Here is a 12,648-nt window from a genome sequence, read left to right on the forward strand (position 1 = left end):
TATATAGATGTCATCTGAACTGTTGCACTTCTCCATGTAATAATTACTACAGCCACTAGATGGTGTCTGTCATCCAAACGTAACTTTAGGTTGTTTTTGATGGGTGACATTACGGTCTATTGTGTCATTTTATGTGGGAGAAAAACTCAAAGATTAGCATAAGGCCTAAATAAGGACAACTATCTCCATGAAAAGCCGCCAGCTAGATATATAGATGTATTTGATAGTAATAAAGAGTGTTCAAACAGCACAAAATGTAGCACTTAGTATGCAGTATGTCAAAAATACGTGGATGTCACATGTTTGTATGTAACACGTAGCAGGCGGTGTAAGACTGTTGTGTGATATAGCATGAGTCAATGAAACGTGCAATAGCCTATAGGAAAACTGCACACCGTCTGCCCAGTCTGTGCCATATCACAGACAGCCAACGTTGATTTTCTTTGGACTATCAAGGAGATCTTATGTAAACTTTAAGTTCTGCTGGAGTACAAGGTATAAATATTTATTTGGTACAAAGAAATACAGCTCTGTCTTATAGTGCCTGATTTTTTGGCAGGATCAAGACTGTTTAAATTCACAGCTGCTTGTGTTCAGACATTTAACATCTGATAAGTTTGGCCACTTTTACACTAAAAGATAAATGGTACTGGTAAAAGTAGGTCAAAGGGCAGCTTTGCTTCAATTTAAGTGAAAGCATAAAGAAACATTAATGAAATATATATTGAGCTTATGTGTGTAGATTCAACACATCATTAACCCTCCTGTTGTCCTCGAGTCAAGGAAGGAAGGGAGGAAGGAAAGGAGGGAGGGAGGAAGAAGGAAGGAAGGAAAGGAGGATGGAAGCAAGGGAGGAAGAAGGAAGGAAAGGAGGGAGGGAGGAAGGAAGGAAGGGAGGAAGGAAGGAAGAAAGAAGGAAAGGAAGGAGAGAAGGAAGGAAGGGAGGAAAGGAAAAAAGGGAGGGACGAAGGAAGAAGGAAGGAAGAAAGAAGGAAAGGAGGGAGGAAGGAGAGAAGGAAGGAAATGAGGACGGAAGGAAAGGAGGAAGGGAGGAAGAAGGAAGGGAGGAAGGAAGGGAAGAGAGAAGAAGGGAGGAAAGAAGGAACGGATAAAACAGACGGGGTCAATTTGACCCGGGAGGACGACAGGAAGGTTAATAACTGGGAAAACTGAGCCAATCCAGTGGCAAGAAATAAAATGATCAACCAAATAAAAAGATGATAAAAAGGAGAACAAACTTTTGAAAAGATTCTGTAAGGCATATTAATTACAATATACAAAAACAAAAGATTTGGATGGATGTTGAAGTCATACACAATATAACTAATGGAACAAAAAATCTCAGTTTTTTTAAGGTGCTATATAAATAAAGTTATTACCTCAAATCAGTTTCAATTGTTCATCATAGTCCTTTCTTCATGTTTCCATCCTGCACACTAGGTCCTTGGTCTATTGGTTAATTGAAACCTCAAAGCAAACAGCCATTCACCTATGAAAAACTCGCCCTTCCTCCGCTGGCCTCCTCAGCTGCCCCTGCTGTAAACATTCCAGTCTGATTGGCTTAGCTGTTGGCCCACAGCCCAAAGAGCATCTGTATAAAAACTCCCCATGTGCTGAAAGCCAGTATCAGAAAGCTACGAGACTCTGAGTCTCACAGGAAGATTTAATTCTCTCTCAAGTACTACGATTCAAATCTGAAAGAGCTGGAAAATGTGTAAAGGATTAGCTGCGTTACCCCAAAGCTGCCTGGAAAGGTGAGACTGCATCATCACATTACTTTTGCTGTCATGTCTTAACAGTGTACTCCTCAAGCTTGGGTTAGATCCACAAAACTTTGACTATACTTGAGACTCATTCTTGATCCATGCTGTGTTAGAATAGATTAAAACATGAACTGTGACTCTATGTTGTTTTTATTCTCAGCCCATCTGAGAAGTTAAAGGCTTTAAAGGCTTTAAACAGTTTACTTACTAAAAGTTATTTTTTTGTTTTCTGGAAGTCCTTTACCAACAGACCTTACAGTATGGATTGAGCAAACATATTTCAAAAGTTACACCAGTATTAATGCGTATATGTGTGGGGGGTTTTTATGCAAATTGCTCAAGAGAGTCCGAAATTATTGACTAGAGGAGGTTAGAACCTGCAGAATCAAAGAAAAATTTCAAGTTACAAGTTGTCAAAAAGCATAACTACTATAATCACTGGTTAGAAATTGGTTAAAAAATATGATACTGTTCACATTTTGTTACAGATTTTTGTATTAGTTATGCTATTAATGTCTCTGGGAGCAACTTCACACACTTTAATTGGATGAATGGGTGATTATGTGACATTGAATATTGTGAATTTAAAGACTAAAACAAATAAATTGCTGTAATTCAAAAGTTATCACAGCTATAAATGCAGTAACAATATTTGAATTTTGTTTTGTTTTTTTGCTTTAACTGCTTTTTTCCCCTCATCTGTTATTCCTTATTATCATTAAAACATCAAACCTCTTGTAAAGAATTCAGACTTTGATTTATCAGCCAGCTCATATGCTCATAAATGTCATTTTAGTGTCTTGTATGAAGTATACTACATGTTGGACAGAGGATGATATAGATATATTATGGTGGCTTATACAAACATTATGACTATATTCTTATTGCTCGCATGTGTGAGATGAGTAAAAACTATGACTTCTATCATAACCCCCCCCCTTTCTGCTTTCTGTCTCCCAGGGCAAAGGAGATCAAGTCGAAATTGGGGGTTTTGCTGCAGAAGCCCGACAATGCCATCGACCTCATCATCCCCTACCCGGAGAAGACTGAGAAGAAGCCGGAGAAGCTGCAAAAGTGAGTAATGTCTCTTCCCTCGGTCTCAGAGAGAGTGTTTGAGGAGGAGGAGGGGGGGGGGGTTGTTTGCCTGCTTGTTATACTGGCAGAGCAGAGACCCCAGAAGGTACAAGATGTGAAGATCAAAAGGAGATGAAACCTCTGCAGACACTGACTGCATTCAGATGTCACTGTTAAGCCATAGATTCTTTGATTTTGTTAGACAGTGCATTGAAAAGAGACTTTGTTGTAGACGAGGAGATTAAAAGTGTAGAAGATGGAAAAATACTTTTTTGCTCATATGTAGCAGAAAGTGTGCAATTTTGTCATACTTTTCGTTTTTGGCAACATCGCAAAATCATCAAAACTTTAATTTTTTGATGGAAAGTGATACAGCATGTCCTTGGGTTGGCAAAATAAAGATGGGACTTTGTGATTTAGTTTGATAAAAGCTAAATATTTTACCTAATAAAGTAGCTCTGGCAGGTCAAAGTGGATTCAATTGGGGCTCAATTTTGTTTTGACAGTATTCTGGCAATGTGTTTGTTTCTTTTAGAGCCGCTGGGGTTCAGTATCGAGAGCACATTCGGTCACCAGACATTTTTTGTAATTTGCTTAAACCCTAACTGTATTTTCTCTTGATTATCTTGATTTAAAAAAAATGCTGTCTATTAATTGTCAGCAATTTGTGCTTGAGATCAGAACAGGCTGCACGATACATGATAGATAACAGTCCTGTCCTTGAAAGTACTACTGATGTCAAGGGACTATCATTGGTCTCTCCTTTTTAATTTTCATATTTGAAAAAAAACTCTGCAGCTGCTTTGGAAACTTTCTCTTAAGAGGTGAGAGAAAGGCCATCGTGCAGTTTGAGAATCATGCTTCACTTTATACTATAGCTATAACTTTTCCTTTAAATTGTTCTCACACACATGCAGAACCAGATGCAATCAATTCTCAGTGGATGTTTTCCAGACTTAAAGCTTGCTAGCAGAACCTGCATGAGATCAAAGGATGCAGTCTGGCAAAGCAAGACTGAGAACGTACAGTGCCTCAAATGTAGGCTATAGTTAATGATTAAAGCTGAGGCATAGGTCCACATTCATCTTCAGTGGTTATTATATAGTGAATCCATGTTTATGAAATATTATGGTGTATTTTCTAACAGTGAACAGGTTTGCAGTCAGTGTATGTGTCTCTCTTTGAGCCTCTTGTTACCAAATGTGTGTTCCCACATTGTGCTGAAAACACATCAGTACAAATCACATATTTTTAGGCTGCCTAAAGAATAGATGTAAAAGTTGTTTCCCCCCCCACCCCCCCCACCCACAATGTGACATTTTGGTTGCACAATACAGAAAAGCTGTACTGAGATGCTTTTGATAACTTTTGTGTGAGGCTTGTTGACTGAATTGAGGTATGTTTTGCACAGGCCAACTCCTGAAGAAGCTGCTCAGTGGCGTGAGAGTCTGGACCATGTCCTAAGCAACGGCTGTAGGTCTACCTCTCTTACTCTTTTATTCACGCTGTCTTTCTCACACACAAACTCTGCTTTTTTTTCTCCTCCGCACTAAAGCAACCACTGAGTTGATTTACATTCATACCCTGGAGGCTTACCCCGACTTTAACCAAAAAATCCCAAATAACACTTAAATATAGACTCATAACTTGTGTAGCGAATGGTTTTTTGCCCCTATATGGTCATCATTGTTTGACAGCATTGTTACCCCCCATATTGTGATTAATACAAGCACAGGTTTGAAGGATGGATTTTGAATTGTAGATTTTCAGATTGAACATTTTCATCATGTGGTGCGACTTTTTAAAATCCAATATATTGTTACTGTAGAATAATATTAAATATTTGACAATCAATTATCTTCGCACAATAAGAAACGTCCTTGTTAAAAAAAGCAACAACTAAAAATACACGTTTCAGCCACTGTGAATATATTTAAAAGGTCTGCCTCGTGTCTGCTTTGTTATCCTCTTCACATCCAAACACAGAAAGCATCATTATTTCATACTATCCAATGCTGAGGTCTCCATTATGTAACAACTCTCACTTCAACCATTCACAAAGACCAAAACATTCCTCCCTTGAGGTCTGATGTCTGGCTGCTCGAGTACTTAAACAGGCACAATACACCTAGCCAGGATTTAGTTCCCATTAGAACAATGCAGCTGCTGTTGCTATAAATAAACCAAATCAATATAAAATAAACCGAGAATGGACCACATGTGTTTTCAAATGATAGAAAAAAGTCCCAAAAGAGAGAATACCAATTCACATAACTCACTGAATGAAATTGCCGGACTTCAGTGAGTACAGGAAAATACAACAAAAGGCTTATCTAACTGTAATCTGCTATTACATACAGTATGTTTCATAGAGTCCAGGTTCCCAAAAGCACATAAAAGAATCTCCTTTTTTCTCTTTATAAAATATAATCCAACATAACTTAATGATTAAAACTTCATGTCAAATCTCAAAACCTGTCTCTTAGAGTGGTGCTAGTTGCCCTAAACCACTGATTCACTAACATAAGTTACACTTCATCGAGTAGTCAGTCAAAAGAAAGTTACATAATCATATGATTTGCAGGAAACAATGTTCGAACAAGGTATCTTATACAGTCTGTGTAGAGGAAAAAGACAACCAGCTAGCATACAAACCAGAAACCAACCTCTGTCTCTAATGTTTACTTCACACAGAGTACGGAAAACCAGAGCGTGGGCAAGACTGATGATTAACTCTAATGGTTAACGGTGTCCAGCAGTACGTGTAAACTCTCCTGCTTAATACGTCACTTAAGTTGCCCCTGTGCATCAAAACAGACCTGCCTGCAGATGTTAGTGACCACCAGTTAATAGTAAAAGAAACATTTTCTCCATGGAGCTCAGTGGGTGGCAAAAGACCTTTCCAAGTGTCTCTTTGAGCACAGTCCAGAGAAGAGAGATGTATGTTTCTTCAGTGTTTGCATGCTTTCATGAATGTATCTGCATGTGTATTAGTCCATGGAGTTATTAGTGTGTTGTGATAATATCTCCAGGGAGAAAGTCTAAATGATTTCACCCAAACTGATTTATTACACAACTACTTGGCTGTGGTTATTTATCTACATGTGATTTTACATTAACATTATTCTTTATGGCTTCTCTCTTGTTAATTCCCATGGGATTCTGCAGTGAGTTATTACCTAACACAGAGCTAACCCCCTTCTCCTCCAAGTTGAAGTAAACAGCTGCACAATGCCATGTATATTATGCAATATTAAAGTCATAATTTATGACAACTCCCAGATAAAAAGATTACACATCTCATTTTCACGTTGATGTCGGTTGCAGTTTTTAATTAAAGGGACTATTTCAACATTTCATTATTAAAAAGATAAGGCTTGTTCACCTGATGAGGGGCACTAATATAAACTTACACTTGCATTTTCAGCTGAGTTGTCGCCTCGCCAATACACAAACAGTTTGTCATCAGTGTCCGTGTGTGTGTGTGTGTGTGCTTCTTTTTTAGTGTGCCCTTGTACTGAAGGTCTTTAAAAAAAGAGAGAGAGAGAGGAGAGAGAGAGGGGAGAGAGAGCTGCAGTTGATTGCGACTCAGTGCTATTTTGAAGAGAACCAGCTATTTAGATTGCAGATAAAAGCCTGAGGCCATAGCAGAATGCTTATCATCTGTTGCACATGCTCTTTCAGACAATGGGAGCTTTTTGCAGGCATTGTGTGGAATTACAATGGTCTCTGCTGAAATGGGCTGTTGTTTTATATAGCTTTATTTTGGAGCCTTATTTCGGGATAACTGTGGTTTTATATTTGTTCAATTAAAGGTTATATTACTATTTTGCCTGGAGGGTGATTGTTTTTAATCCTGCTGCCTATTTTTTCCAAAAATATCCAAACAAAGTTAGATTGATGGTTTTACACTTTGGGAAATGTGCCCTTTTGCTTTCTTGATGAGAGTTTAATGAAAAAGATTGATCATTAATCATCTATCCTATGAAGCCAGAGTGTGCCAACAATTCACTTTCCTTTGTATGAAGACTGGAAACAGTGTTTGCTGAATAAGATATAACTGAACCAAAGCAGTGAAATGTAAAAATTACACATTGTTTTGACAAGAAAGCCAATGAGTGTACTTCTCAAAAACATCTGTCTTGTAAAATGACTTTCTGTTTAAGAATGAATGACTGAAATGTTACTAGGTCCGACATGCAGCTTTTACTTGTTGGCTTTTCAAACCTTGAAACATCACGTGTCAGCAGCTGTACATTATGAAATAGGCTATATTCTCATTCCTTAACATATCTATTTATTCTTTTCTTTAACCTTTGTATCATTCTCCCGGGTCAAACTGACCCCATCTGTTTTGACTGTTCCTTCCTTCCTCCCTTCCTTCCTCCCTTCCTTCCTCCTTCTTTCCTTCATCCACTCCTCTTTTCCTTCCTTCCTTCCTTCTTTCCTTCCTTCCTTCCCTCCTCCGTTCCTTCCTCCTTTCCTCCCTTCTTCCTCCCTTCCTTCCTCCCTTCCTTCCTTGACTCGAGGACAACAGAAGGGTTAAACAACTTTCTCTAACTCTTCATCAGATGGTGTGGCTGCTTTCCGTAGCTTCCTGCAGTCTGAGTTCAGCGATGAGAACATTGAGTTCTGGGCAGCCTGTGAGGACTTCAAGAAGATCAAGAGCCCAGTGAAGATGGCTGCCAAGGCCAAGAAGATCTATGAGGACTTCATCCAGTCTGAGGGACCCAGAGAGGTCAGGGACTACTGTGACTCCATCTTTTTTCTTTTATCAGCTGAACTCCACATATGGGAAAAAAATAGTCAGTGACAAACAGTGTGGTTTACGTGATGTGAAATGAATCAAGCATGTCATTCGGGTTAAAAGTCACGGTCTCACACTCTAAACACCGTACAGCACAATAACAGACTCAGACCACTGATCTTTCAAATGATAATTACTTCCTTGCCTTGAATCAAACTGGCAAGTATCACTGAACCCACAGAGACCACATTGATGTCAAACCAAACATCAAATGACCAATAAGACAGAGACACAAACGTCAGCGTCAAGACTGTCAAAGTATCCGAGTGTGACTGGGATTAGTGACTGTAATATAATCACTGCATTTTTAAATTGTAACCCTTTCACTACTCATTGCTGAAAATAGTAATCGCATTACTGTAATGCATTACTGTAATGCATTACTGTCAAACACTGATGGAGAAGCATGGTGGTGTTTCATATTATTTTTAGTTGATTAAAAGGTCAAATTTTTCTTCTAAATGTGAATAGTTCTAAATAAAAAATAAAAAATATCAATGTTCCTTCATAAAAGAGGCATGTGTATTGGCAGGACATGAAATAAGGGATTTGGTCAACAAGCTACATCAAGTAATCAGAATTTTATATGAAATTTCATGACATACGATAGTTGGAGTTGGAGACAAATAAGGTGCATTAATTCTGATTTGATCCATAAAAAATAGCGAGTCCTTATTGAAATCAGTGAAGGAATGTGTGGAGGGGAAATGCAGTCAAGCTCCAGTGTAGAAAGATGAGGTTACAGACAGAGAATGTACCAAATCTCTGCACGCAGCAAATAGCACAAGCATGTGAAAACACACACACACACACACACACACACACACACACACACACACACACACACACACACACACACACACACACACACACACACACACACACACACACACACACATACTTGGTACATTTTCCAGAATACTTCCATTTTGGGTTAGGGAGAAAAATAATAAAACAATTTTACAGCACTACATTTGTGTAATGACTCTGAACTGAGTTAAAATACTACTACTATCAATCTCCTACTCTCTATAAACACTCTCATTAGCTGATACTTTAACATGCTTTACTGCTAATACTTGTTTAATTTCACTTCTCATTTATTTTCACAGTGAATTTGAGTATTTCACCCTTACGAGACCTATTACAGCTTAAATTTAGAATTTGCTTTTATAATCAGTCACTGAGTGTTTAAAGTCACTCACAGTTGCTGCTGTAAACATCAGTTCTCTGGTAGCTTGTTTCCTTGGAAGACTCACTTGGCACACATGATTTAAAGTAGTTTATGTTTATATTTGACTTTAAATAAACATGAAAACTGGTCAGCTGAGACGGAGCACAATGCATGATGTGTCTCGTCTTATCGTGACTAAAATGATGTAATGGAATCTTTCTTTTTCACATCCCTATTAGCAGTATTTGTATTTACCATCTGTACTTCCTCATTTGTCTTCACTGTCTTCCTCTTCATGATCTTTCCTGTATTCTTCTAACCACAGGTGAACATTGACCACTTCACCAAGGATGTGACCCTGAGGAATCTGGTTGATCTGTCCCCAGCAACCTTTGACCTGGCCCAGAAGAGGATTCACGCTCTGATGGAGAAAGACTCCTTCGCTCGTTTCCTGAGATCTGAGCAGTACCAGGAGCTCCTGGTCAACTAAACAGGAGCAGGAGTCAGAGGAGCAGGGGTGGGGGGTGGGGTGGGGATGTTTCAAACAGCAGTTAGTAAACATGAAAATATTAAGAGACAATATTATAATTTTTAACATTTGAATATTTGCCAATAAATAAATATCTTTTTTTGTGTATGGCAGCTTGAGAACCGATTTATTTTACAAAAGATATAAAACATCGAAGGGTAAAAAAAAAAAGTTTTGAAATGTAACTAAAGAGAAAAACTGCCTTTGAAATAGCCCCACCTCCCCCACCCAACACACGCACACACACACACACACACACACACACACACACACACACACATACATACAATTCTACCATATAGTGAGCTCCTTCCATTCATAATAACGATCCCCCATCTTCTGAAAGTTAACTAATTTGTCAAACTGGTTCTCATATAGGTAGAAGTACAGGACCACACACACACACACACACACACACACATCATCCTGGAGAGTAAGGATCAGATGAACAGATGTTGAAATTACAACACAAAACTAATTCTTCAACTTTTGGATACTTATGCAAATTCTCACTCAATTGACCGCAGTGATCACATTTCTATTCTGTTGTGTTCATTTTCTGACAAAGAGCAGTAATAATACCATGAAAGACGAGGTTTACACTGACAACGGCTTCACTATAGGCAAGAAGAAGGTTGCTAGTCTTTCTTTGACCTACTCTTATAGTCTTCAGACACTATCTGCTCTAGAAAATCTAAAAGCAGCTCAAGTAGACCAGTCACAATTTGGTAGTGTCTGCACAGCTCATCTAACTCCTACAAGAAGCCAAACCTTTAACACACCTACAACAGAAAGCTTTAATATGTACCACTACATTTTGATGTAGTATGAAAGTATAAATGAGCCGTGAGGTCAAATTAATTGAGACGGTGCCTTTTTTTTTCTTAATTGGAAAAGGCCAATTCTTAAAAAGTCACATTTTAAAAACTAATCCAATCAAAAAATGAACTAATCATAAAACCATATAAAAAGAAGTTGTGAAATTGTGTGAAACTAATGAACTTGGCTCCTACAAAGATTCAAAATCCTTTAAAAAAACAAATCCTAATCCAGTTTTTGAACTTCTGTCTGTTTCCCTCCATGAATATATAAACTTCAGACAGATGTCAGAGTGACTATTAAGAGCTTTTTGGTTTTCCCAAGAAGCATTACGAGTATCATTTCCAGTTCGTGGTAATGGTATGATCTAATATGTTCAGTCTACTGGAGAAAAACCAAAGAGAAATTCCTTTACACCAGATTACACCACAGATTACACCACATAGTATGACATTTACCCAGTTGGCTGTTTTCATCGTCATTGTAATAATAAATTTAAAAAAGATGTAGTGGAGTCTCTACTAGTATCAATGCATGATACATACAATACATAACTCTCTCTCACACTCATAAACATACTAAAAAAAATAAGTTTGGATCCCCTCCCGCCCCCTCCCTCCCCCCCTCCACCCCTTTTTTTGTTTGTGATGCATCCTGTGAGAGCCACCCTTGAGAACAGTGCTGGCTAGTTGGCTCAGTGGTCGAGCTCCATCGCTACCACTAAACTGCAAGTTGCTAAGATGGGAAAATCAAGTAGGAGGGAATCTGAGAAAAAGAAGTGAACAGAGCAGAGTTATTTTATACAAAGACAAGTATTTTTCCCAATGTTGTTGCTGATGAGTCACTAAAGAAGGGTCCAGAGTCCAGACCTTTTAGTTTTAGTGCTAATTTATCTTTGAAATAAACAAGACGAAACTAAAATAACATGGGAAACAGAACTTGCAGGTTTGCAGCTCTAGACAGCTATTACTAATTATGGAGAATGATCTCATTATTATGGTCTGTGAAGCCAATAGAGCACATCATATTTAAAAGTCTAAAATCTAACTTTAAAGTTATTATACACAATTTGAGGAAATAGGGTCCCTGCAGTCAGATTGTAATGTATGTTAACGTTGATCGTAACACAAAAACATGGTAGTAATGCTCAACTAATCTGATGTTATTTGTATTTTTTCCATGTTATTTTCCAGGTTAACACCTTAAACACTTTCAACCACAAGTTATTTTTTCACAATTATAAGCTGTAACAAACCACTGGTATTCACCTATTTTACACTGAGTTAAGACATGGATGGATATGATGGTGGATTTGGTGTTGGTGTGCAATGTTTAAGTGTCTTAAATATACACAGTTGAATGTAGCAACCATAAAGTGTGATTATATTTACTCTTTTATGTTTTTTTTCTTCTTCTATTTAACCAACACAAGAATATTATTATCTAGATATTCAGCATTTTATAAGTCCTTATTGTTCCCATGATTGCAAATAATCCACAAACTCCAAGAAAAGGAAGAAGTACAGATTTTTCATTTTATTAGTTGGATTAATTCCTCAAAAAAGACAAAAACAAAATTTGGCAAAGATACAACTAACACATCTGAAATATATCTGAAACAGTAAATTGAAATAGTATTGACATGTCTTTACTATGGCACAGATTTGCCAGTCTGATGTCATAACCTAAAGCATCCCAGTAAAATCAATAAGGCCTTTTTACAATGCTGAGTATGCATAATCTGATGTAGCCTTGCATGTACGTTTTGGAGTTGACCACATAAAAATATATATGCATTCAATTCCTGAAGATGTATTTATTTTTACGTGTAAATATCTTCTATTTACAACCGATTGTGTCTTAAGTTATTCATAAATACAACAGTGGACTCAGAGAATCTTTGAATGGAGAGCTGGCAAGGACTCTTCCCAAAGTCTTATTGTTACTGTTATAAAAGAGGAAACATCTGACTTTCAATTGTCCCTTTGTTTGTCTTCATTGGATGCCTATTTATAATGTGTCTGTACAGAGTAAACCCCATGATTCAATCTTTAAAACAACAAATGAAAAACTTTGAAACATTGCATATTGCATATATCATAAATACGAGTTTGTGTTCACTTTAACATCCAGGTAATAATTAAAAATGTCCAATTCAGATTGTTATGGTCAAACATGAATGCCTTGTCTTAGCCAAAGTCTGTCATTCATACGCTAATCCATGAATCCCCCCTTTTAGTTGTCTGATAACACCGTCAACTATAACCAGATGTTTTTAATATGCAAGGCAAGAAACAAAAGAATAACCCTTTTATGTTTTTACCCCCCACTTTCTCTGAATTTGGTATGTCCAATCACTGCAGTCCTTGTCACCACTAACTATTTTGCATTCATGACCCTTGCAACAGCATATACATTAAAACATATAACATATTTGGTAATACTGAATGTATGGACAACCTTTTATGGTTATGTTCAGGCA

General features: G+C 37.5%; 1 protein-coding gene across 1 annotated transcript; it reads left to right on the forward strand.

Moving 5' to 3' along the window:
- The first annotated feature begins 1,653 nt into the window (after nt 1-1,653).
- LOC128362412 (regulator of G-protein signaling 5-like) lies at nt 1,654-9,567 on the forward strand. The gene is made up of 5 exons (XM_053323153.1): nt 1,654-1,754; nt 2,724-2,837; nt 4,249-4,310; nt 7,409-7,575; nt 9,144-9,567. Exons 1-5 carry the CDS (start codon nt 1,711-1,713, stop codon nt 9,306-9,308), a joined length of 552 nt encoding a protein of 183 aa, XP_053179128.1. The 5' UTR covers nt 1,654-1,710; the 3' UTR covers nt 9,309-9,567.
- Nucleotides 9,568-12,648: the final 3,081 nt, after the last annotated feature.

Source organism: Scomber japonicus, chromosome 7 (genome assembly GCF_027409825.1).
Source record: "Scomber japonicus isolate fScoJap1 chromosome 7, fScoJap1.pri, whole genome shotgun sequence".
NCBI lineage: Eukaryota > Metazoa > Chordata > Actinopteri > Scombriformes > Scombridae > Scomber > Scomber japonicus.

What these genes read in the sequence shown, in the direction of transcription:
- LOC128362412 (XM_053323153.1), top strand. Translation starts at nt 1,711, where the DNA reads ATGTGTAAAGGATTAGCTGCGTTACCCCAAAGCTGCCTGGAAAG. An exon ending in AAGCCGGAGAAGCTGCAAAA is followed by an intron (nt 2,838 to 4,248) that starts GTGAGTAATGTC and finishes TGTTTTGCACAG; the next exon opens with GCCAACTCCTGAAGAAGCTG. An exon ending in AGTCTGAGGGACCCAGAGAG is followed by an intron (nt 7,576 to 9,143) that starts GTCAGGGACTAC and finishes TTCTAACCACAG; the next exon opens with GTGAACATTGACCACTTCAC.